Genomic DNA, 26,471 nt, shown 5'->3' on the forward strand with positions numbered 1-26,471 from the left:
TGTTATTTAATGGGAGATTATGTTGAATTGTCAGCTGCTTGTTCCCCTTTGTAAGTTTGTATCTCTGATAGTATTTTAAATGACATCTTTGTTTTTCACTGTATTAAGTGCTATGTGTAACTAGAGCTCACATCTCTGGATATCTTTATCTGTATTTTTGAAAACATTTTTTAAAGTGCTCATTGCTAACTCAGTAAGATCAGCCAAGGTTTATAGAAGCCCATCAAAAAATAAGTAACAGTCTATGTTTGAATAAAATAATAAATGCAACTAGTAAATTTCCCTTTTTCTAAGGGGTCCAATTAATGTATTATGGCAGATCTTAACACTTAAACCGATCATTGTAAATAACTGTGCTTCCCCGCCCAGTCTGTTTAATGGCAAGAAGTTGATGTAGGGAGTTAGTTTAGACATTAGGTATTATTGGGTAGTAGTACTTTCTGACCTACTTGAGAACTCTGGGCCTTAAACTATGTTGTAAAACAGAAGTGTTGGTATCTAATTACTTCCATAAACCTTGGCAGGATCTTTTAGCTGGAGTCAAGACCCCCTGTTAGGGGAAAAATAAAGTCCCATGTTTGCAGAAAATATTATACAAGACTGCTCCAAGGCAAAATATTTATTTGCCTCTCTGGTTCTTCGTTCATTTCTAGTTACTTCTCTGGATTCAGCACAAATGAATTCTGTTTAAATTAAGCTTTTGGGTACTTTAAGCACATCATATTAAAATCAGAATAATAAGTAGGTTGACTTTCCTTCTGTCTTTATTTCTGTGTTGTTAATTTGATTGTACAGCCCTTATCCTACTGAATTCAATGAGACTGCCGACATAAGTAAGATTGACTCACATAAGCACACTTGCAGGACTGGACTCAAAATATGCTACTGTATTTCCATTATACAGTATACACAAAGTATTTTATTTGTAGGTTATTTTTGGTGTCATAAATGATTACTTGAGGAATGAATATAGGAAATTCCTCCCAGAATAGTCCTGTTAATTTCAGAAATGTATTTTATCTAACCAAAAATTATGAAAGAGAAATTTTGGTGTTGAAATTGTACGGCTAATTCTGCAAGATACAGAACATCCTGGATTCCTCTTGAGTTCAAATACCGCAGTTGCTTTTCTCTGACTGTATTATAATTCTGCTCACAGAATGAATGTAGAAATTCCAGCTGATCTCTTCATTTCTGGGCATGAGATGCAAAATTAGTAAAGATATTTTAAAACATTTTTCTAGTGTGTACTATAATTATGTTTATCCCTGTTCTCCCCAGCTGATTCTGAAAACTCTGAGTATTAAAAAGAGCTTGCTAAATCCTTTTTATTTTTAGTAGCAATTCTGAATGAAACATAGATCTGTAACTAAATGTAGTATTATTTTTTAATATTAAGATATACCAGTAAATTGATAAATCAAATTGTAAGAATTGGGGGAAAATGCTATATGGAAACTTCCTTTTCTTCATCTACATGTCTTTAGAACATTCACTACTTTGTTATTAAAAAAAAAAAAAAAGGAAAGAAACAAACAGCTGGTGTTTAATGACTCTGTCAGACCCAATTAAAAAACATCAACTAGTTACTTTGATTTGTGTTCAGCCATGCCATGGGTATACTTAAAAACATTATACTCTGCCAGAACTCATTTTGGCTTTGTTTACATTTATCTTTTAAACATATAAGACTATTGATGGCAAGTTACCAAGGTTATAACCCCTTTATATTCATCAATTTTTAATCTAAAAAAGAGTGTAAGAGGCAGTGAGACTCATCCGTAGTTACTTGAACACTTAAATGAAAGTGTGCAGTACGTGAACACTGGATGAAATAATCAGGGGAAGGGAAGAAGGAGAAATAAAACGATGCTGGTTTTCTCTGCTTCTAATGCAGAGTTATTTAATCCTACATTATTTCCTCCAAGTTGATTGTGCTTTTGTAGATCTATGGCAAAATCTTTTTTTTAGATTTAAAATAAAGTGATTCATAAGTTACATACAATGTCTTTAAATCATTAAAGCCTTTTTTGGACTTGTTTTTATTTATCGTTTGCTTTTGCTAATTATTCAATAACTTTACTGCCATATTATATGGGACAATTCCTTGCGTCTCAGGCAATTTCCAGTAGTTGCTTTCAACTGCTAAATAAGCTGTTGTTTTATGTTGGTTCTGGCCAAGTTCTACTCTGTTGTCTACATTTTATGTTGTTCTTAATGAGAGTGAAATTAACTCTGGGGTATCTAAGGCATATTTACTGTTTTTTAGATTTACAGAAATTAAAGACTCCTCTGGAAAACTTGATTTCAGCCTGCTTTCTCCATCTAAGAAGGAGTATTGGGCTATGTTGGCCTACAATCGTTCCAAGCTTTGCAATATACTGTTCTCCAATGAGCTGAACCGACGCCTTTCTCCCCATGGGGTGACGTCTAATTCAGTCCATCCTGGAAATATGATTTACTCCTCCATTCATCGTAACTGGTGGGTGTATACCCTGCTGTTTACCTTGGCTCGACCTTTCACCAAATCCATGGTAAGTGAATGACTTAACAGTATTTTACACATCTTCATTTTTCAAATCAGGGGAGTAAAGTTATAAAAATCCAGATGTATGTATCTGCTTTGACCTATTGCCTTTTATAACTACAACCCCGATTTTAATGACAAACATCGTGCCACGATAGTGCTCTAGAAGAGGATTCTCCAACCATTTTAGATTAACTTTGTCAATCGTCAGTAACGGTACCTTGTTAGACGGAGTGCATGACTTCCTTGTTTGAATATATGATTTTCACTGTGATTAAAGCAGTTGTACATCTTAGGTGTGGGATAGTTTAGTTATTTCTGTGCTCAGTATATGTAAAACATCAAAAAATTGCTTTGGTTTTTAAGTGGAATATGCTCGACTGCATTTTCTATGTAAACAGATGCCCTAGTTAGAAAAGATACTACAGACATTATTAATGGCTGAGGGAAAGTGCTTTCAGTGGTAAAGGCACCTTCATTCATATTTTAAAAAAACCAAGCAACCCAACAGTTTTCTTGATTCTTGCAAAGCACTGAAGGGAATGGGTATTTTCCCTTTGTCTCCATTGAACTTTGGACTGGGACCATGACATAATGAACGGCTACGCAGTTCTTTCATAGCCAACATTATGAGACTTCATTATATAAGAATTTGCAGCATCTCCAGAGTTTGGAGGTGTTACTCTTATCCCTTGAACCTCTGAACAAGGATGTTTATAAGGAGGCCCAAGTCTTTTTTTAGGCAGAGGATGACTTTTACTTCATTGAGAACTGGCTTCCTTTAACCTTGTTGTCTGTTTCTCATCCCTTATTCACTGACAAAGAAGGGTATTCCCAAAAGGGGAGCAGGGAGAGGGAGTCTCCCTTGCACGTTTGCAGCTATGAATCAGGGAAATGAAAGGATTCATAACCCTGCAGAACTCATCCAGCCATGGCAATTTGTTCAAGCCCAAACCAGGGCCCCTTTTACAGAAGACTTCACAACTGACAAGAGTGGTTGTGGTGTAGCGTAACTTACTGTCTCCCTGAGCTGGTGATACAGACCAAATTAATTGGTTTTATTTGAAAAAGAGCAGAGAAGGAATTGTTGAGGCAGAGGGATCCATCCTTAAGTAGCTTGATCTGCCTCATAACCTATAGTAGCTGAGCAAAGCAGTGGTGCGACTTTGTACATTTCATTATCATTGAGATAATGAACTTAATCTTGATTTATACTGGATTAATGTAAGTGGAAAACACATCTTACAGTGTTTAAAACTCTGCTTACATGTCAAAAAAAGGACAGGTTCTTAGACAATACTGGATCTTCAGTAAGACCTATGGAGCAAAAATACAGACCTCTAGTGTGGTACACTGACAGTGTGTCTTCACACCTCTAACCTCTGCCTGTAGTTTGCAGCCTTGTACATATGCAAAACCTATTTATGTCCATGAGATTGGTAAGTGAGCATTCTGGCACCTTGGGACAAGTAATAATATCTTTCAGCAGCACGTTTTTTGACCAGACCTTTAAAGCCATGTCTCTGCTGTGTTAGGGATAGTTTGAAAACAAATTCTTGAAGTTCTCCTGAGAATGGATAAGTGAATGTTATCAGCGTCCTGTGAAAAGGATCCAGTCTGTGGAACTTTTATGAATTGTTAGTTTTATGTGCTCTGATATGTTTTCACAAAGGAACCTTTTGTGTTTGTTGCTCAGATAATCTCATCCTCTAAGGAACAAAATAAAACACTGAAGTTCATTTTGAATTCTTTAAAACAATTGATAGATTTTTTTTTTTGTAGTATCTATTTATTTATGGGTGGTACATAAAAGAGAATACAAAATATAGTACAAAAAGTATCAGCACTGAATAATAGTGCACTCTAGTTCAAGTCCAATCACTTCATTAAGTCTTTCGTGTTTGTATGGGTTTCTCTGAGGTTATTTGAATGTTATAATGAAGGGTATGGGTTGAGGGTAAGTATCAGTTGTATAACTCATATTCTGATATGAATTGTTATGTTCCCCTGAATCTTACCAATGTTTCAGTTGCCAGTAAAACTAGACAGGGGCCCCTTCCTGGGTATGCAAACAAGCTGAGCTGAAATTCTCAACATCATTGGTGTAAGAGTTTTTCTATTTTAAGATTTGTTGGGAACAAATGATTTGCTCCTTCTCCTTTTTTAGGGATTGTCCTGTCACCAACCCGGAATAGACTTTTTTGAGGATCTTTTTGTGGGCTTCCTCTCAGTATTTCTGTGGCAGTTCACCCCAGAGTTTAGATGAGTGTTTTGGTCAGAATACTGGGCATGTATCTTAAAGCTTAAAGCTGCAGTCCCAAGGTTGTGAACTGTATGTTCCTGTGTTTTGGAAGGATGTCTGCATTGCACAATGCAGCATGATGCAGCAGCATTTTAAGCAGTTGCCACTGAGCTGGGTCCATAACTGGAATTGAGAGATCCATCTCAAGGTTATGTGGAGAGAGGTATGGTTTTAGCAGTTCAGGCAAGGTGCCACGCAGATACGCCTGTACCAGTTTTGATGTCAGAGGCAGTACCTTTAGCTGCTGCAGCATTGTGGTACATGGAGAGCCTAATCCTTCTGGAGCCAGTTTGAAGCTCTTTGCTATGTTTTGAACTGTAGAGGCTCCTGGAGTCTGTATGGATGTGTGCACATATATGTATATACACACACATACACACAGACTGCAGCTGCACGTACTTGATTCTAACTGGGGCCTTTTCATATTATCATAGTAAAAGCTGTAATAAAAAATAATTACATCTTTAATTTGTATTTCACAAAGATAGACTTACTAGGTGTTCTGAGAGTGGTGGATAGCTCAGCATAATACTCAGATTTTCAGCTCTTTTGGAAATTTTGAAGCAGGATGCAGGAGAAAATTAGAAAATACATTGTTTTCCCTACTAGTTTTTTCCAGAACAATATAATTCTTACGTTCTGTCCTGGCTGCAAGTTGCTACTGAGACATTAGTTTTCACGCCTTTCACTTAGTTATCATTTTCTGTGGTACTTATAAAATCATGTATTTAAAGTTTACTTACTAGAAATAATAACAGTTTAGTAATTATTTTGTTTTGTTTCCAACAGTGAAGAAGTATACATTGTATATCTGAATTTTTATTATTTTTTTTAATGTAATTATTCAGTTCTTGAATGTTGAATAGCTCTACTTTGGTTGATGAGGATGTAGTATTTTCTTCAGAAATGCATACTATTGCATACTGTGAATTGCCATTTTGGGGAGAGGTCATGCAGCCTCTGGCGTGTGGTACTTGGGATATTCAGCATGACAGAATTTGGCTTAGGAAACACTGTTGGTAGCTGTTCGGTTTTAGCTGATACCCTGAAGCACTGAGAATGAGTATTCCAATATCACACTCTTACTTACGTGTTTGCTGTTATTTGCTGCGACTACGGTGATGAAATTTCAGTAATTAGGGCACTTTATGAAGTCAGGCAAGTTTAAATTTCTGCTTAATGAAAAGGTTTGCAGATCACTTAGAATCTGGTTTTCCTAAAACAACAAATATACTTAGGTAGGGTTTATCTGTCTTTCAAGTGTTAGGCTTTTAGAGGCATAATTTTAGTTGCTTCTGTAAATGGTCATACGTTACTGCAGAAGAAATGCAACTTCACATTTTCCAAACCTATTTTATGAGTGACTACAGCATAAAAATTGTATGTTTGTACAACTTACAGTGAACTCTTCTGCTGCGTAACAGAGAGCTGTCTGGTCAGCTTTTGAAACATAACACAATATTTAAGTCACTGATTGTTATAGGTATACAAGAAGTACTTTTGTTAAGTAGAGCACTGGAAACTGAAAGACTAATCCTTTTTTCCCACCCACCTCTTTCAAGATCTAAAAGCTAGAAGGATTTGCTAGACAGAAATGGAGAACAAGTATTTTTTTGTAGAAAGCAATAGTTGCAAATAAATTACCATTTTATTATTGTAGTAACTGTAGCTCTACTAATGTTCAAAGGGCCTCTCTTACTTACCGCTATATAGTTACTCAGTAAATTGGAGATGCTTACGGTATAATTAAATGTCAATTGAAACAAGCGGCCACTGTAAATAACAGATTGGAAGAGAAGCTTTGAAAGTAACGGTGTAGGCCACGCACATGGTTAGCTGGTTTGATGTAAAGCTTTAGGGTTTTGGTTCCTTGGGCTTTTTTCCTACCTTTTTTTTTCTTTTTACCTCTCTCTTTCATGCTCTTTTGCCCTCTTTTTCTGCTTCTCTCTTTCCCCCTCCCCTTTTCTTTCTCTTCTTGAAGGTTGGCTCAAGAATAGTTTGACTAAGTTGTTTCTTTTGTTTTAAATTAATGCTAGTCATTCAGAACCCATCTGATTTGTTACTATTTACATACAAGATTAAAATTAAATACATTTATTGTAAGTTTTGAGCATATACTGAGTATGTTATCTAGTGTCACCCCCAGGTGATTTTGTGAGTGTACAATGGCATATAAAATTAGAAGCAGAGTGCCATTATAACACACTTGTGATAGTCTTACATAGAACCAAATATTTTTGTTGGCAGGTAGGAGAGCAGAAAGAATATCATGTGTTAGAGTAGCAAGAGCTTAACAGATGTTTCAGTGAAGTGAATTTTCAAATCCTTTTACATTAAGAAATGGCTAGGGTTTGTAGAAGTTCTGAGACTATTGGGTTACATTTCCTGTTGCAGTGCAAAGCCAGCCATTGTGCTAGAGTTTTAGCAGATGTGTTACCCCTTTTAATGGTTAGGAATAAAACATTGGTTCTGTTGCTGAGAGATAAATTCCAACTAGAAGAGCTCAGCCTGTCACCTTTAAACAGACAGTTGGCTGCAGTAAGACCATTCTGCCCTTAATTTTTCACTGTGTAAGAGACTGATGCTTGAACTGCTCTTTGATTTCTCCCTCCTCCCCCAAAGATAGTAGCTTCTCAGAACTGGATTTTGTATTTAAAGTATTTGGTATTGAGAATTATAAGGAATATTTTTAAGGGCCCCAAAGTCTTCTCTACGTCTTAGTTTTACAGAAAACAGTGAATTCTTGTCATTCTGATACTATCCCAGGAGTGTTTTAGGCAGTTGGCATGTATTGCAATGCTCATATGGGCAGGAGGAAACCCCTGTGCCTACAACTGCTTCACTGATTTTACTTTTGCCATATGTTGGAAGTGTCTAAATTTAAATTTCATGTGATGATTTGCACTCACACCTAATATCAACTTAGAAATGCTACTCTGGCAAGAAATGAAGCTGCATCTATAGGAGTGACTTGCTTCTACCTAATGATCACATCTGTTTGCTTTTGATGGAAGCCCAAAAGAGGCCCTGCAGTCTCATCATCTCTTCTCTTTCTCCCCAGTTCTTTGCTAAAGAAGCTGAAATAACCCTTAGAGCTGGGGATAGTATTCCCTCCTTAAGTAAACATTTTTTGCTGTCCAAAGATCTGTGTGGGCTGTGTTGAGTTGATGTTGGCTTCCATTACTGAATTCACAGTTCAGGCCAGATTCTGCCCTCAGCTGTGCACGTTCAGCTCCAAGAGCAGTCGTGGGCAGGGTGGGTATGTGCGTGTTTCAGCGTAGAATTTGGCCTGTATTTCCTCCCCAAGACATTCCTGAAAATGCACTGGGGTTTCTTGAAAAGCAACAGGCAGTTCTTTTTGAAAAGAGCCTCACAGTTTAGATTTGATCAAAAAGGCAGTTTCTTTTCTCAAACTGAGTTTTGGGCAGGAAGTGAAAGAGGAAAGGAGAGTGAAAGGGGACTCTCTATCTACTGGATATTAGCAGTTGTTGTAGAGAGTGTATAAATCACATACGCACGTCTCCTGTTTTATGGATTAATGCCTAAAGTGTAAATGTTAAAGCAATGCTAAGCAACAGCTGTCTTTTTTTTAACACACAGGTTTGTGGACTGTACCTCTAGTAACATGGAAGGACAGTTATTTTATTGAACCCCGATAACATACACTTCTTTGCAGAATACTGTTATTTAAAATTGACTGAATTGGGTAAAAGGAAAGAAGCCATATGTGGAAGAATATTTTGATTGGTTGTAATAGGATGGTAAGAAATGCCTCCAAAGTAGTTAAACATTTTGGAAGGATGGTGCAAAAATTCTTCTATGCACTTAGAAATTCTGTGTCCTATCTAGTAATAAAATGCAATATAAGCTAGTTTATTATCAAACTTACATTTAAATGATACATATTTTAACTTCCTGCTAAAATAAATGTGGCATGAAATATGAGGGCAAATTAAATCCATCCCCCATAATCTACACCACAGGAATGGAAAGTCTTTATGAAAACGTCCATGAATCAAACAGAAGAGCTCAGGGTCTCAGTGTGTAGAGCAGTACTCGGGGGGAGCAATGGCCATGGAATTTGCTGTGTCCAGCACACCCCGTAGCTGTTTGTGGAGCAGATCTGTTATGTCCTATAGTTTTGTGGAGGTAGTAAGGAATTTCTTCCTCTCCCCCTAGTTCCTTGCAGAATTTCAGAATGCCCTGCCAAGTATGTGGACTGCAAGGCAGGGAAAAATTTGGTCCATAATGTTTTTATATTACATATTTATATGTAATTAAATTAGAATTTGAAATTAAAAAGCATATTTCCCTATTTTTCAGACTGAAAAAGCCTTCTTGGATTAGAAAGCTATATGTACACCTTGTGGAATGTCTACGTACAGGTCTGAATTGCCCACAAATGCTAACTTTCTGTGCAACCTCACATGCAGCCCTGTCTGATACCTTATCGCCTCCTGCCTGAAATCTGAAAAAGATTGGCCTCATAGGTAGTTAACAGCATAAACCAGAATATTTCTTTCTGAAACTTGCAGAAAGTCAGTCTTGCATTCAGTTACTTTCATTTCTTGTTTCAGATTGTTTCACTGGCTAGAAACAGACCTCCTTATTGAATAATGGGGGGGTATTGGTATAAGCTGCATTACAAATAAAATAATGAGTTCTTAACAAAAGGTTTTAAAAGTAAATACTTTTTATTTTTTCACTGTGGTATGATGCTTCCATAATTTCTTGTCTGAAAGTCCCAGACTTTCCTTTACTGTGCTTTTTTTCCTGTGTTCTTTTGCAGTCCTCCAAAGAAGATTTCAAGTTCCCGTTTTTTCCTTATTCTTATTCTTTGTCTTTTACTCATCATCACTTGCACAGCTAAACTGCAGCTGAAGTGCCATGGTGTCTCTGAGGTGTTATGCAGCATTGATCTGCTCAGAATGTATTTGAGAAACCATAAGGAAGGAAATTTCTGTTGTATTACGACAGTTGAGGTGCTTGGGTGACAGGCAAGATGTTGCAATCTGACAGAAACAGCTGAACAGGATATTTAGCCCTTTTTTTTGTCCCTTTACCTTTGTTTTTTTATGTCATTACTATACTTGCTGTTAGGAATTTGCCTCATCCTTGTGGGTAGTGTTCTTGAGGTCTTTCTCATACTGAAACATCATCATTTGTTTTATTTGCTGCAAAAATTGATTATCTACTGCAATAACTGAAAACAAGTAAGGTATTGATTTTCCATGGGCAAAGATGACTAAAATTTAGAACTGTGAATTTGAAGAGACTGTAAAAAAAGGTTTTTTTAGGTGCGTAGGTAGTGAAATTCAGTACTTTCAAAATGCTTGAAATTCTGAGGTTCTGAGGGTTTTTTGATTTGTATGTTTGCATTTATTTTGCATATTGCTGTACAGGTATTCTTTTTTTCAATGTCAGATATTACAGAGAGATGTGGAAGTAGGATGAAAATTTAAAGTTTGTCGAAAAAAAGGCTTCTCCGTATGGTAGTCTGTATTTTCACAGTGCTCTGTGAAAAATCATTTTCATGTTTTTGTTCTGTTTTGTCAGGGAACAAAATACCTAACAGCAGCATGAGATAATATTCTGGATTTATATGTACAGCCTCTTGGCCTCCCTTCCTTCTCCTGACTGATTAGAAATACGTTCTCCTCTCTCAAAAGTGGGCGTATGCTACTTTGCCACATAGATATAATGTTAAAACTGTGTTTATGGACAGGTTTGCGACACTTCTGGTTTTGTGGCCACACAAAAAAGATTTTTCTTGTGTAGTTTACATAAATTAATATTTTTTGACAAGCATTATTAAGAAAACAGGAAAGCATTTATCATATAGCTTTGTTAAAAATAATAGATTGGGAAAGGGAATGTAAGGGAAAACACACACAGTGAGGAACTTTTCTGAATCTGTTACATACTTGAGTTGTATAAACCAAAAAGTAAATGTGCACGATCATATTCTTTTTCTATCTTTAGGTAACAACAGTAACTTTTGCTGGGAATAATCTAGGTTAAAATTTACTGATTTTCTGTTTAAACAGGCAATTGAACTTAAATGTCTTGAAGATCTTTTTAAAAACTGAAACAGATTGCCTCTACTTTTTTTCATGCATTTATTTGGTGCTAATGCAAACATGTGGCTGTTAACTTCAGAAAATGACAGCTATGGTCTAAAACAGTTTTATGATTATGTGCCGGCCACAGTCCTCTTAATGTATCTTCATACTAAGGTAGTAATTTTTACCTTTGCTACTGGTCTTCCTTCGCCCGCTCTTAAGCAGTCTTCAGTTTATGCTAGTATATTGTTATATTAATAATTTTAAGAAGGTCTGGTAAACAAAAGGGATTTGCATAGAATAATTCTCTACTTCTTGCCTAGTAAGGGTTTAATCTTTGATGACTTTGTAGCCTAGCCAGCAGTGAAAATTGCTGGCTGAAATTACCGTGCATTGCTGAAGACCAAATGCAAGCATGCCCCAAAGTCCTCCAGTGCCTTTTGCTTCGTTGCAGAGCCCTCCGGGTGCCCCTCGCTGCATATCAGAGCTCTCTGGTTACAGTTACTGCAGATGAGGTGACTCAACCCTGCTTGCGACCCCACAGTTTCTCATTTATGTGCCTGAGCAAGGTCACTCTAGACAGTTTGTTGTAAATAACACAGTAGGATCCAGACCTCCTTAGTTACCAGCTAGCACATAAATCACAGGATTATTAATTTTCTTTAATAACAAGAAAGTACTGGAGATAACATTTTTATGAATGAGATAACTATACTCAAAAGCAGAGTCAATGCGCTGTAGTTCATTTATGATGATCCAATAATCTGTTGCTAGCATTCTAGAAAGGTGGTCTCAAATATTCACAGTGATAAAACTTGACTTTTTAGGTAGCAATGAGTTTCCAATCACTTCTTATAAAAAACTAGTGCCTAAAACCTCTTTTTAATTAAAGATTTTTAACTTTTTGGACAGACATAGCAACTATGCTGTAAAGCTAGCAAGTAAATTAAGTACAGCCAAACACAAATTATACAAAGCACTTCAATTGAACCAGGTATTTTCAGCTACTGAAATAATGGTGCTATCAGTGATATGAAATGCGAAAAACAAATTCCATGTGGGTTAAGATGTAAGATGGCAAATCTGGTTCCACTTCAAACTGTTGCCGTCTGCCAAATTTTAGAAGCTGTGAGAAGACCTCAATGATGGAGGAGTGGGGGGGGTTATGAATGAATGGCTGTAAGAAGTAATTGTGCTTCATTAGTGTGCATTTCACTTTCTCAATTTTATTCTCTAAAATCAAGTTTCTTACTGAGTTTAGAGTCCAAGAACAGAATAATTTTTGGCTATTTTTTAAAAAAAATGTATATCTGCTGTTTATTCCTTAAATGAGGAGTAATGAAATTCAAAATCCTCCTGTATCACTAAACTTTGAACTGAGGCCTTCTTGTCCATGTCACTTGACGTAGCAGTAGTGCATCTTTTCTTTCCCCGTAGTTCTTTCTTCCTTGTCTTTTATATGCACATGCATACCTGCTGATACTAAGCCTTCTAGTTAGCTCTTTAGGAAATAGAGTTGCTGATCCACACATCTAAAGTTCAGTAAAAGCAATGTTTTTTGGAAAAAGTTTAGTTTTTGTTTCTTTGACCTCTAGAAGTTAAAATCCTATGCCCAGATTTAAAACCGTAAATCGTAAAAATAATGAAATTACATAACTGAACATTGTTAACCCGTGTCATTTTGTGAGCATAACTCACAGAGCAATATAAATTTTGTGGATTCTAGAACATGGTTTATCTTTCCTTACATTTTTTTGAAGTTGCTATTTATGAATGGACAGATGTTCAGGAAACCCCAAGCTTTTATTGGCTGTATTTAGAATAGATGAAATACCAAATTGTTTAAAAAAGAATGCAGTGTAGATCCTATTTTATGGAACTATCATTTAAATATTATTTCTTAATTGGGGGATGCAGTGCTCAGTTACATTAACGTTTCCCTAGAACTCCTTGGGTATCTGAGATGCTTTATCATAACATGGTCTTTTCATTTCTCTCTATATCATCTTTGAAGAGGTGCCATACCACTTTAAACAGTTCACCAATCAGTTTCATATGATGGATTCTCTTTAATCATTTACATTCAGAGAAAGTCAAATATTCCTTAGGAAGCCAAAGTAATCTAACAGAATGTATAGTGTTTGTGCAGCTGGATATCTTATTTATTTGAAGTTCTCAGGGAAATCTCTTCTGACTTTACAAAAAAGATGGAAGAGTAAACAGTAAGAGTGTCCAAGTAATCTGAGCTAGAAAGTCCCTTCTTTTAGAGCAAAGTCATTAAAAAAGTATATTTGCAAGGTCCAAAAATAATACAGTATATCAAATGCAGAGTACTACATAATGTTTTTTCAGTATTCTCACTATTTTTACATATATATGTATGTGTATGTACCTATCTATCTATCTATCTAAAATGAAAATTATACTTGGGTTTTTACTATATTTAATATTCCTGGATAGGTGAACACAGTAAGAGTCTGTTTTCCTGAAAAAGTGATTCATCTGTTTGTTTTTTGTGTGTGACATGTCATTCATCATCATGTTTGCGTTCCCTGGACATGATAACTGCATAACCAAATTAACATTCCCAAAAACTTCCTTCCAGGAAAGCTATTGGAAATGTACGTGTATGTATAGAAAATTCATATTTGTAGGCTTTTGGGAGGTATCCCACTGTGATACTAATAGTGTTTCTAGTTATTGTATGTTCTTCATTCCAAAGTTTGCTGTATATATAGGTATCTTTTTTTCTCCTGAGGAAAGTGTGAGGGAACTTACTGGGTTGGGTTTGTTGGTTTTGGGGGTTTTTTTGGTGTTACGGATATGACTGTGGTAGTTTTCTTTTTTCTAAAGGCAAGACTCAAACTGCAGGATATTCCTTGGCCAGCCTGGAGCATTGGCTCGATTCCCATGTGGAGGAAAATAGGTCTGTGGTTGATGAGACTGTCTTAGGGAGTGTGTTTAGTTTTTCCACTGGATATTCACTAGTATTTTGTAGTTCAGTAGCTCCCATTGTATATCACTCTCTGAGAGTTACTGAAAAAGCTAGAGTTAGATAAGGTTCAAATCCTGAGCTTCTTTCTACTGTAGTCCTAATTTTTTTTTTTACTGTGCCTGTGCCTTCTTTCTAGGTAAGAGTGTATGTGTTTCTAAAGAAAGGGAAGAAAGAGGGAATATATGTCCCAGAAAAATTAACAAAACAAAAAGTTGTCCTTAATTTTATGTAGGTTTTACTGCCAGTGTCAGTGTGAGATGATGTGCCCTTCTGCCTCTCCTCTTTTTAACCTACTGTCTTAGTCCTTAGGTCTGTGGTTTCTTACCTTTCTCAAAACAGGAAGAAAGCACAAATGTATGATTGTATGTTAAATACCTTGAAGGTAATGTCTTGAAGAGTCGTTTTAAATGTTTATATGATTCAAGAATTATATTTAAGAATAGAGGAGGAAGATTTGGCAAAAAAGAACTTGAAATATTAAATATAGTTGAAATAATGATATGGTTCCATGTTTTGTTATGTGTTATATGGCCTGAATTTGTATGATTTACTTGTGATAAAGTGGCAGAATGTACTCATTCTCTTCAGGGGGGAAAGTAAACATAATACTGAATTTATCATGCTTAGTTCAGTGTAAAAATGCACAGCAAATGATGCAATACTTAATAGTTTTGCAATAATCTGTATGAGGGTTTGTAATCAGAGAATTTCTGAATTTACTTAGCTTTTAAAGTTTCCTTTGTGACTTACAATACTTGAGTCACTTGGATTTTCCAACATCTTTAGTTTGCTGTTTCTACGAAGTTGTTGGAGTAGTAGCATCAATCCTTTTTTAGCAAGGAGCATGACAGTAAATATAAACATCATAGTCAAATTCTATCCATTATTTTAGTGACAACATGTTTTTGCAGTTATTAAATATCACTATGAATATAGCACAGTCTTCTGTGCATGCCAAAAAAATCAATAGAAGGTAGTTGAGGAATTTTATTAATTGCAAAAGCATCACATTGAAATGATATAGAGATAGCCATGTTGGATGATGCATCTTATATAAAAGTAAAGTCATTTTTGAGATACAGAGAGAATTGTTTGTCTTGAAAAACAAGATCTACTTGTCCCAAATACACAGGATTGATTTGCTAGTTCTGTGGATTTCCATTTTTTATAGCAGTATTGTCTTAAGAGTTGACATTTCCAAAAATGGAGTTCTCATATATGTGCTGCTTCGGTGGGTGGTATTTTCAACTTTAATGCATTTAAGATGGATATCGCTATTAATTCAGAAGAATGTTAAGCAGGCATAGGAGTTGAAACTTACTGTGAGCTTATTTTTAATGTTTGATCACACCATTGCTAGTTTCTTTTGTTTCTAACAGATGACTGTGCATATGCAAATGGCTGGTGAGACTCCTAACTGGTTATGAAAGTATTTACTCAAGTGTTGAGTACCAAACTTTATATAAAAAGAACAGATTTGAAGATCCTTGTGCTGAACTGGCAGATTGTTTCTGATTTCTGTTTGAATGCTATACCCACTGTTATGTAAAAAACATTGAAGAACATTTAAAATTTACAAGCTAGAGCATAAGAATACTTGGAAATACTAAGATTAAAGTTTTCACTTAAATTCAACATTCTTGAACGTAGGGGTTTTTTTAGGGTTATCTTGCCTGTCACTGTAATCTATTAATGAATGTAATTAGGGTTTTTTCATTTTGCTAGAAAATTGGAAACACTATTTCTTTCCAGTGAACAGCATTACTATTAAAATGTTGTCCTGAAATGTCAAACTTACATTATGATGAATACTACCAGTACAAGAAAACTAATTTAGCACTTCAAATAAAACAACCGTCCTGGCGATTTTTTATGATAATGACTTTGTAACAGTGTCATTTAGAATCTGATTATCTACTCATGTCGAATAGTTCATCCCATCCCAAATAGTGGTGTTGATCTAATGGTGTTAATTACTGAGCAGAGGCACGATCTGCAAAGGGATACTGGCTGTCCTGGTGCTCCCTGCCCCAGTACTGAAGAGACGGCTTGCCCCTGCAGAGCAGTGTTGTGCCTGTGTAGTAGGAAAGGAATTTCTCCATTGCAGTTCCCCTAGGCAAGAGCCCCAAATATCAGTGCACTTGAGGGCATAGGGGAGTGGTTGGGCATTTGAAAAGTCCTTCTGTATTTCCCTCTGTGGACTGGGCACGTGTGTTACAATTCTGCTAGTAATCCCATGGCATAAATGTAAAAACTTATTATTTTCTGTGTACTTAATGACAGTAAAATAAAGGTTTTCTGAGAAATGCATTTATTTTGGTTTTTTTTGTCAAGATATCATGAGTAAACTGGAAATGAGGTGACTAGTGCTGCCAAGAGAAAAGGTATTACCCCGAGCTGAATGGTCTTAGAGCTGCGCTGATTCCATGTGCTGAACTAGTATGTATAAAGTGAGCTTCTCTCTCAGTTTTTGCACCAAAAGCGTGACTTTGTATTTGTGAGAAAAAATTATGGGTCGACTTCTTCCATTCCTTTAATGAGAAATGTATGGGAATTTCCAACTTTTAAAGGAATTACAGCAGAAAGTATCAGCAAAGGTGGCAGTTCCACTTGTGAGGTAGTATTTTTTGTCTCCTTTTGGCTTTATGTTTATAAAGGAAATTCTTCATACAAAATGCCTTTTTATCAAAACAATATCTGACCTTATTTTTGGTGACAAGGTGAAATTTATCAGTATTACATTACATGTATGCTTATTCAGTAGACAATAACGTGGCTTTTTAAATGGCCTTCAGCTAAGGCCAATTATGCTCTTCAGAATGCAGTCCAGACCATTGCTTGTCTTGGAAAATGAAGTACTGTGCATGTATACTCAAGGCCCACAAAGCTCAACACCACAGCTCAATGCTTTTTCTGCTGTTAGGAAGGGACAGAAGACTCATCAGAAAACTTTGTCACTGTCCACAGCAAAGATTCCTGTAAATGCAATCTAATTGCTAATCTATTCCCCTAAAATAATGTTTATAATTGGTAATGAAATGTGGTTGGGCCAAATTATGTGGTCATTCCTGTTCACTATCATCATTAGAAAAAAACTTTAGCTTTCCTGCTTCCATCCGCTGTTCCCTTCTGATCGCAGATACATCCATTAATTAATTATATTGTGATGCTCAGAAGCTGGAATGAAAGTGTTGCCCAGACCTGAAATAGAGACTTAGAGACCTGGAATGAAGTCTGTCTATTTACTTTAAACATTATGTCTGCTGAAATATTTGTAGTCTATTGTCCGCCTCTGTTTTGGGAGATCTTTGTGAATTCTTCCCAAGCACATCTTTTAAACTAACTGCCTAAGTGTTGGCACTGAATGTCAAGAGTAAACAAATGAAAGCTTGTTCCATATTCTTCATTTGTTGTCAGACACTGTTGATTTGTCATTTCCACAAAGTTTATTTGTTACCGTAAATGCTGTTAGTGTTACAACCATGCTTTTTCAAACTTCTCTGAATTGATCTGTTGGGGTGAGGTAAATGAATTACCAATTTTTGTTGTTATTCACTAAGATGAATTTACTTTCGAGACTTTCTAGAGGCCTGGGTATTTTTTTATGTTGTAAAATGAGACTTGGTTGATAACTGTCGTATCAGAAGACAGAGGTGATATGGTCTTCCCGTGGAGACAAGCTATTGCAGAATATTGGTGTGTGGACTTTCCAAGGCTGAAAGTAGAGGTCTCTTGAATTGATTTGAACTCTTTGCTGATTCTCATGGTTTTGACCATGTTCCTGTTACCTTGTCTATGGTTTCTGTCCAAGACTATTATTTTGCTGGGGGTTAACTGATACCAACTGAAAATGGCAAAGTCAGTGTTATCAATAGCGTGCTCACTTCCCACTTTAGCAGGTAGTGGTTGGCTAAAGGCTATTTTATTTACTATATTATATTAATTCAAGTACAAATAAAAAAATTGCCTAGCCCTTTTCTTGCTGTCTTTCAGAATATTAGATGAGGTATTTTAAAACCTTTTACACATATTTAAACTAAAACCTTTATGCAAAGCTGTAGATAATTTTCTCAGCCATGACATGCCCAAAGACAACACATGCTGTAGATGAACAAACTATGCGCTGTAGATAACATTTTTGCCTTCTCAATCTAGAAAGTAGTGGCAACAGATCATTCATACATAGGCAAACATTTGCCTTTCATTCGTTATTGCAGTTTGTAGCATACCCTCCAACAGACATAACTGAGAAAAAATAATTGGGTGTGGAAAATTCATACTGCAATCTCTATGAAGGGTCTGTTACACTGGCCTAATGTCATTTCCTGCACAGTATGTGCCTTAACTTCCACATCAAGCCCTGCTTGAGCTAAAGAAAAACTGACAGAGAAGCAATGAAGTTTAACTTAAAATTTCAAATTAGTATCTATAACATGTCACAAAATATTCCATGTGAATGTGGTTTTCAAAAGGTAAAAATAATAATAATAAAAAGTTAAGAGAAATGTTTCACCATAGCCATTTTGAATATTCGTAACTATATGTTTTGGCCAAGATAATTAAAAAAAATATATTGAGGAGTAGATCACAGAGTATTCTACAAAAAGAGCAACATTTGAAGATGGTCACTTATCATTTTTTTCAGATGACTGTTTATGGTCAAAATCCAAATTCTCAGGCAACATGTTGCTAAATGCCTGCACAGAAGAAAAAAATATTCTGCTTGCGTTCACTCTGCAGAGTTAAAATGTTCACAGTTTCTGTTTAGATAAAATAATACTTTATTTGAGATAATAAAATGTAATAGAATTAAGTGAAGAATTTGCTGTTTCTTCCTAATTTTCAGATGATGACCATTTTTCCTAAACATTTATATTACTGGGGTTTTCTTTTTCAATAAAAAAAGTATACTTTGAATGGTTTCAGGGAAAAATGTTTTCTTTTTTTCCTTCCTGTCCATTTTTTTTTTCTTTATCATGTAAATAGCTAGAGGAGTGACTCTCAATTAGTAGAAACAAGTCCTTGGATTTCAGGCTAAGTATAGGAATCTTCAGTCTCATAGGTGACTGTTTCCAAAATTTCCAAGTGTGGTCATAAATAGGTTGATGGAAGCTGTTTTCCAGTTTTCATTACAGTGAATCTTAATGGTTGCCAATTAAATATGTTTACATATGTACTTACATTTCCCACCATAACATGTGGAGCCTATAACATGACTTATACTGACAGATGTACACTGTTGTTTAATTCTTCCTTTTATCCACACACTTTTGAATTATGAATTATATCAATCCTTAAATCTTTGTTTGTTTTAGAGAAGGTTCTTTTTTTTTTTCCTCTTGACACACCATATATGCACTAGCAAGTGCTAGCAGTTTCAGCTGCATTTAAGGAAATATTGTTGTAAGGCTTTTATGTGCTGTACTTCAATCAGCTAGTGCCAGCAGTATCCCAATAGAAAGACCCTCAACAGACCATTTTCAGCATTTTGCTGCAATTAAACTCCTCTGGTTTTAGCCCTCAGGCAATTTAGTACCTTTTTACATATGCACATTATGAACTTTTGACCAGGGCCTGGTAGTCATATATTAGATAGCAGCTTTTGAAAGCAGACTTAACAAGTTCCTCAGAGTATTACAGTCGGAGTCAGTTGTGGAAAAGGTAATTTAACCAACTTGCAGTGAGGCCATTCAGAATCTTACTGATGATCCTAAATATGTCTTTTTTTTCCTTGTTTCCTCTGGAAGCTGGTAGCAAGAGCTCTCAAAGAATGTGATTGATCTTTTATTCAGTAGCTAACGAGGGCTGTGATTCTATTAGTGCTCTACAAGGCAAGGGAACAGTGATTTAATGAAGTGTCTAGTGAGCTGGTCATAGATTTATCCTGTTGTCTCTAATTTGCAGTGCGGTTGTGAGTGTAAAAGAAACTGCACTCACACTGCCATTAGGCAGGTATTTCCTTAGTAAATTGTTGTAAGGTCAGGTGTAGTTATCTTAGAAAAGGCAATGCCTTACCTCCTCAATGTCTCAAGATGACAGCCGCTGTGCTGAGCACTCACTGAAGCGGAAACATGAAGATCAGAGGTCCGTCTCCAAGTCCCCCTTAGCTGATGCAGGAGCAGATGAACTGCCAAGTAGGACTAATAGAGTCATAATTGGCGATTAGAACTGGAAAGGTGCAATAACATCTTAATACAAACTGGCTTATATTATAGTTAGTGTCAGTTGTTGTAAAGTTACATGGTAGCCTGAACGAGTTACACTTCCTTTTTTCATTTTCAAAAAATGAGGCAATGCATCCTAATAGTTGCAGTACAACAAAAATATAAGAACATCAAAACTTGAGTTGCTTTAAAGTGACATTAATGTCTTCAGTACATTTACTTTGGCATGTAACCTGTCAGTCTTACTCAGAAATGATGTGGTAAAATTTGCCATAGAACTATAGATAAAATAATCTCATAAATATGCTCTGGTTTTCACTTAATTAGCACTGAATAGTGGATTTTATTTCTGTGTACTGAAAGCCACCGAATTTTTGTTCTGTTTGATAACAGGAGATGTTATTTTGATGATGCCTATGGTGTTGCAAATCTGGTTTGCACTGTTATGTTTCTCACAAACCTCTTAAGTCCAAGTTAGCCAAAAGCAACCATTTTCAGGAAGAAGTTATCTTTGCATGAATTGCTTGATAATTTGAGAAGGAAGTTATGGTATACATTGCCAAGGAGTTCAGTGTTACCTATTTCAATCAAAAAGCAATACTGAAAAATAAGGAAGCAGATCTCATATGTGTGGTTCTTTCCTAGATTAACATAGAACAGTAGAGAAATGAATTATCTTGAGATTTCTATGGCATTTCCTGGTGGCAGCTGGAGAATTCCCATGTGTGAATGTGGTCAAAGCTGACAATTGGAGGGGAGACAATCAAGAGACGAGACTGTGGGAGCATTAATCCAAATTTGTTTATGTGTAAGTCACAAGCCTAACTGGGATCTCAGCCTCATGTTCCAGGCTCTGTGCATATAAGTAAAGAAAAGTTTCTGATGCAAAATGCGTCAAATCTGTTTGAAGGGAAACTGCTAAAATCTCCTGTGCGGCAGATGAAACTTGGATCATGTCAAACAGCATAGCAAGAAGACAGTATAACGATAACTTGTATCCTCATGTAATTAGAGCACATGCTTCACCAAATAGTTGTCATGTGCTCAGATGGGTGATACTGTTTTTGCAAAATAAGAATGTTTTCAGTTGGAGGAGCCCTTGAACTCCTGTGAACTTGACACCCTGTGGGACGTCATCTGGAGCCTCTGTTCAATATACAGGCACAATTCGTCTGGAAAAAGAGATATTGGGCTTTTAAATGAACAGCAAGAGGATTTAAAACAGTAAGCCAAACTTTCTAATTTCCTAATATTGACACTTGTGTCCCTCACAATCTTATTATAGTATTATTCTCTGCTGATCTACCATTTCATCAAAAAGTCTACAATGGAACTAAAAATCTAAGCCTTTTAGCCCATAGATCATTGCACTTGGTAAATGGCTTATTGTAGATTAGATAATGTGGTTCATAGCACATCCAAATCAATAAAAGGCTAGTCTGAACGTAGTAAAGTGCTCTCAGTCTGATTCTTTTTATTAAGTATATCTGACATGAGCAAAGTGAAAATTTTAGTCTTTTTGCTTAACTTGATATAAGAAAAAGACATTGCTTAAATTTCCACATGGTTATTTTCTTTCTTAGAGAAGATCTGTCCCATAGAATTTAGTTTTATTTGAATCAAAATGAAATATACTGCATGAAAAATGGTAAAATTCTTGTATCGGCAAAATTCAGAGCCCAGTGGTTCGGTGTTCCCATTCATATCCCACTCTAGAAATGAACGACTAAGATGTCACATTTTTCAGATATTCAGTGGTCTCTGTGAAATAAATACTTCTAGACCTGTTCTCTTACAAAAATCATCAGCAAAAATTGGGAACTTCAGCAACAAATGGAGGTGGAGAACGCTTGCATTTGGGAGAACTGTGAAAGAAATATTTTGAAGACAGAGTGGATGATTAGATACCAACAAAGTAGTGGCATTTTAATCTAGGTCAGTAAAGACCAAGGATTCACCTTTAATCCTACAAACACTAGATGTTTAAATTAAAAGCTGATCTGTGAAATAAGAGAAACTAAGGCAATAATAGCGCTTAATTTGTTATCAGGTTTCTAGGTTAACTGTGCGTAGCAGGGGAAGGGGAAGGTTGCTTCTCTGGCACATATGGCTTTCATCTGTCCCTCACATCTGGAGAGGTATCTTTGCAAGCATGAGGCAAGAACAGTGCTATTGTAGAGAAATGGTTGTACAGCATGTTACTATGTCTGCTCAGCCCAGCTTTCACTATACTGTCCATGTTATGTTTTCTCTCATTTTGAAATTCTCTGACACATGGAAAGAGTCAATCGGCAGATTGTTACAGTAATCCGGGTCTGAAAGGGAGGATATGGTTCTCCTTTCTGTTCTACCTTGTGGATGATCCCGTGTTCCTGAAGGTGTGCAAATACTAGAAGGATACACTTATACGTAGGCTTATATGTGCGTCAAGGGTGAACAGGTATGGAGAGAGTTTTTACCCCTTCTAGGTGGGATTATACTAGATGCCTGGAAGAAATTGCTGGCACAATGGGAACTAATGGCTGCCTCTTATCTTTAGACTTTCCATACACTTTCATTCATTGCAATTTTGTATTTTCCTGTTTACATCGATGGCCCATGCTGCTGAGGAAAGGATAAACAGAAGTTAAGAAAAGTTAAAATGCCAAGCTGCTGAACCTGGTCAAGAGCTTGTCACAATTCGCAGCTTTGCTAAAAAGGGTTTTTAAAAGCTGTATTAAAGATCTAGTGACTAACTTGGAATTTCTTGCAAAAAGAAAGTCAGATTAACTGTAATTGGCTGTAGAGAGATGCTCTTAACTTACCATTCTTTGACCATGTTATTGACCAGTGTGTGTTCACCCATGTTGTTAATAATTTATCCTTTGAAAAATCTATGTGCATTATAGTCTTTGATCTCAAAATTTCAAAGCTGAAGATGCTATTTTCTTTTTCCTTTTACATTTTTTTCTTTCATTTGAAAGAAATTTTAAAAGAGAACAGAATGAAAAATAATTTTAAAACTTTTTTCTGTTTATTTTGGTGGGAGAACTTCCAGATGACACCCATCCTTGATAATGAGAAGTGTACATTAATACAATAGGAATATATATGAATAAAAAAATCAAGGCAAGCTTACTGTACTTCGCAGATGAAAAATATTTGAAAACAAGACTTAATGCATCTAGTAGATTAAAACAGAAATTAAAGACTTTAGAGTAAGAAGAGATCAAAGGCTGTCTTTTCATTGTTCTTTTTATTGTTTATTGACTTCAAAAAGACTTTTTAGTTTAAGCTGACTTTAATGTCTCTTGAATGCTCTTTTGTAAAGTGACTTTGAAAACTCACGGATAATGTCTTCATTAAGTGGGGAAAAATCTTGGTAAAAATATAACTGTAACTTTGCTTTCATTATAATAGAAAGAGATAACACTTTGCTTAATTAAGGTCTGTTTTCCCTCTGTTCTGAATTTTACGACCATTTTTTTCATTGAAATTAGTGCTGATAAAAGCTTGAAGTAGACATTGCTAAACTGAAACTCTTAGTTTTCCAGAGAAGTACAGTAATATGAGTGCTCTGTCTATATTTGTTAATCAGTTTAATCAGGATGTTGTCTTGTGTATACTAGCTATTTTTAGGAAACAAAAGAAAAATCAAAACCCAAAAGCATATTCAAGTTGTATTAATTCTAAAATAAAGCATACACTTTTTGCATTGTTGGGAATGTTCATTTAGAGACTTTCTGCTGTCATTCTCTTCCCAAACATCTGTGTTTTTCTTGCCAATCCCTGATGACTTGATGTCTTTGGATTATATTAGTACCTATATTAATAATGACAATAAAGATCATAAATGTGTGGAGGTAAATTGATAGATTGGGAAAGCTCTGCTGAATAATTAAGACAAGGTCCTTGGCACAGATTTCTCTGGGGAGTAGTGTGTAGTTTCCCCAACATTTTGAGGTTTAAAAATGCACTCGAGGAATAGGACTACCTTGACCTTCCCCCTCCCAATAGTACATCTTTAGCACATGGTTCTGTGAGACCCAGTTCATGTAACTTTTAAACAGAAAGGATAATTTTCCTTGGATTCATGAAGTGTATTCCATCTTTTCTCAGAAGCTCTATGTATGACAAGCTAAATGATTCCCAACAGTAGAAACATATTCTATAATACAGATGATTTAATTGCCTTCTTTTGGTTAATTTCTTGCCAGTATTGATTGAGATACATCCTCATTTTTGGTTAGCTCCTCATTTTTCTGCAATTATGGTATCATATATATTAGTTTTAGCAATTTCTGACATGGGTTTATGGTGGACATCAATTGTTTGTTACTCTGGGTGGCAGATAATAGGTGTGGTGGTAATTCTATGATACAAGCCCTTCCCATTCTGTGTATTTCTGCCAGGGCGGCATGTGCAAATATCGGGCACTCTGTTTGGCTCTTACTGAGGATCAAAAGATTCTGCCTTGCAGTCTGCAGAAGTTGTTTGCAAGACCTTTTTATGTATTTTAAAAACATCAACAACTCCTTTTAATGTGATAGCTGAGTTCCAGGGTTTTTTCATGAGAAATGTATATTGCATGTTTTCTTTAACTGCCTAACCCTGCTTCAGCTTTAAAGGAGATTGTCTGTCTTCAAAAGGAAAACCAGCGCTACACTTGTTTCTCCTTGCTTTCGTTCATGGCTAGGGATAGAGCAGCAAAGCTATTCTAGGCTAGATTTATTTTTACTGTCTTTCACTATGATACACATATTAGGAATCTTATGTCCAGTGCAAAAATGAGACACTGAAAAGGATGTCTTCTTTAATGCTAGATGAATCAAAAGGCCACCCTATGTATTAATTTTGAGACTGATGCTAATGTTATTCATTTGTGGGTTCGTTTGTAGTTTTCAATTACTTCATTTTAGTGTGGGTAACTACATTTTGGATTTGGCGATTCAGTATACAACAGTTCCATTTTGTAGACTATCTTACTAGTTTTCATATTTATAGATGCAAAAAATTTTTTGCAATATAAATATTTTTATGGCACGAATGGTTAACTATTTTTACAAGTGTAACCTTTGTGGGTGGTTTAGAGGCTCAATTACCCACTGAAATGGAGGAAATAAATGTCCTTGAGGATTTGCATTTGGATCATATGACATTGTGGGTCTCAGCTCATTGTTAATAATTCTTACATCTGTGCAGCGTACAACAGCAAATGAGGCTGTGCAGCCTTTGAACATGTAATACAGTATCACTACTGGTACTCTTGTAGAAACATCTAAGTTCTTTTTTAGAAGATGACAGGAGAGTAAGCCAGGACAAAGAAAGCAACAAATTAGCTGGTAAAATTGATATAATGTGTAATCCTACTTATTAGATTGAGTAGTTAATGTGAAGACTATTGAAATTTTCATGTTTATTATGCATATGGCTGATGCTGTTTGGGTTGCATCGGACATTTGCACTATGGGCATGTAAGGGTCTAAAAACCACAAAACCAGAAAGAAGCCAAAACTACAAGGAGAGAGAAAGAAACAATGAAGCAAAATGATGAAAGTTCGAATGTGGCCAAATTCCAAGCTTTTTACTGTAATTATTTTTGCCTTTATGTTGTATTAGGAAGTAACATGGGGTGGTCCTACAATGTGAGAAATGTGGTTGCTCTGCATTTTGTAGATTTGAGTCTACTTGCGCTAGAAAACAACGGGCAACCAGGGTACAGAGAGCTTAATCCCTTGAAATTAGATAACCTACTTCTGCGCTCAGTGTTTATGAGCAAAAGGTGCCAAACTTTGTTCCCTTTTCAGTGCTATGAATCTTGACACGCATGAGAGCAGAGTTTGGCTCAAGGGTTTGTTTGCGTATTTGAATGCTTCAGTTATATTATTAACCAACCCAAACTTGGTTTCCTGCCTTTTACATACCGAAAGGCCACTGTGGTAGTAATGTAAAAAGTGAATTAAAAGGAGGATGCAAAACACCTTCCTAAGAAGGTGAGATCAGCAAAATTAGAACATTTCTAGAATTATGTAATGGTTACGTATGTCAGATGATAAATACCTCATAGCAATGATTCCCAGACTTCTTTGTGGATATAATGCCCTGATTATGAGCCTCAATTCTATGATTTGTTTTCCAGCAGTCACACAAGCCCACTTTGGAAACTGGTGCAATAGGTAGAATATTCTATTTAACAAATTCAGCATTTGGCTGAGAACTATTTGAAAAAGAGATATTACCGCCTGTATTCCCTTCTCCAAAACCACCTGAGCTGTCTTGTTATGAGATCTAAGTCCTTGTTACCTACTATGTGTAGCAACTAGGGGACATGAGGGGACCTCTTAAGAGGAGAAGGGTCAGCAAATCACAGAGAGTTCAGGCAGCATAGCTTTCTTCTGGGACTGAAGCAAGACCGAGAGCACGCTGATAAAGTCCTGTTCAT

The 26,471-nt window shown here is 36.0% G+C and overlaps 1 protein-coding gene across 1 annotated transcript in view; it reads left to right on the forward strand.

Annotated features, from left to right (window-relative positions):
* WWOX (WW domain containing oxidoreductase) overlaps positions 1-26,471 on the forward strand; it is a 536,469-nt gene that overhangs the window by 135,633 nt on the left and 374,365 nt on the right. Inside the window, exon 8 of the mRNA XM_010585166.1 lies at positions 2,270-2,534. Within this exon, the coding sequence (XP_010583468.1) occupies positions 2,270-2,534 (265 nt within the window). The remainder of the gene's footprint in view (positions 1-2,269; positions 2,535-26,471) is intronic.

Source organism: Haliaeetus leucocephalus, unplaced genomic scaffold (genome assembly GCF_000737465.1).
Source record: "Haliaeetus leucocephalus isolate CR32 unplaced genomic scaffold, Haliaeetus_leucocephalus-4.0 Scaffold92, whole genome shotgun sequence".
Classification (NCBI taxonomy): Eukaryota; Metazoa; Chordata; class Aves; order Accipitriformes; family Accipitridae; genus Haliaeetus; species Haliaeetus leucocephalus.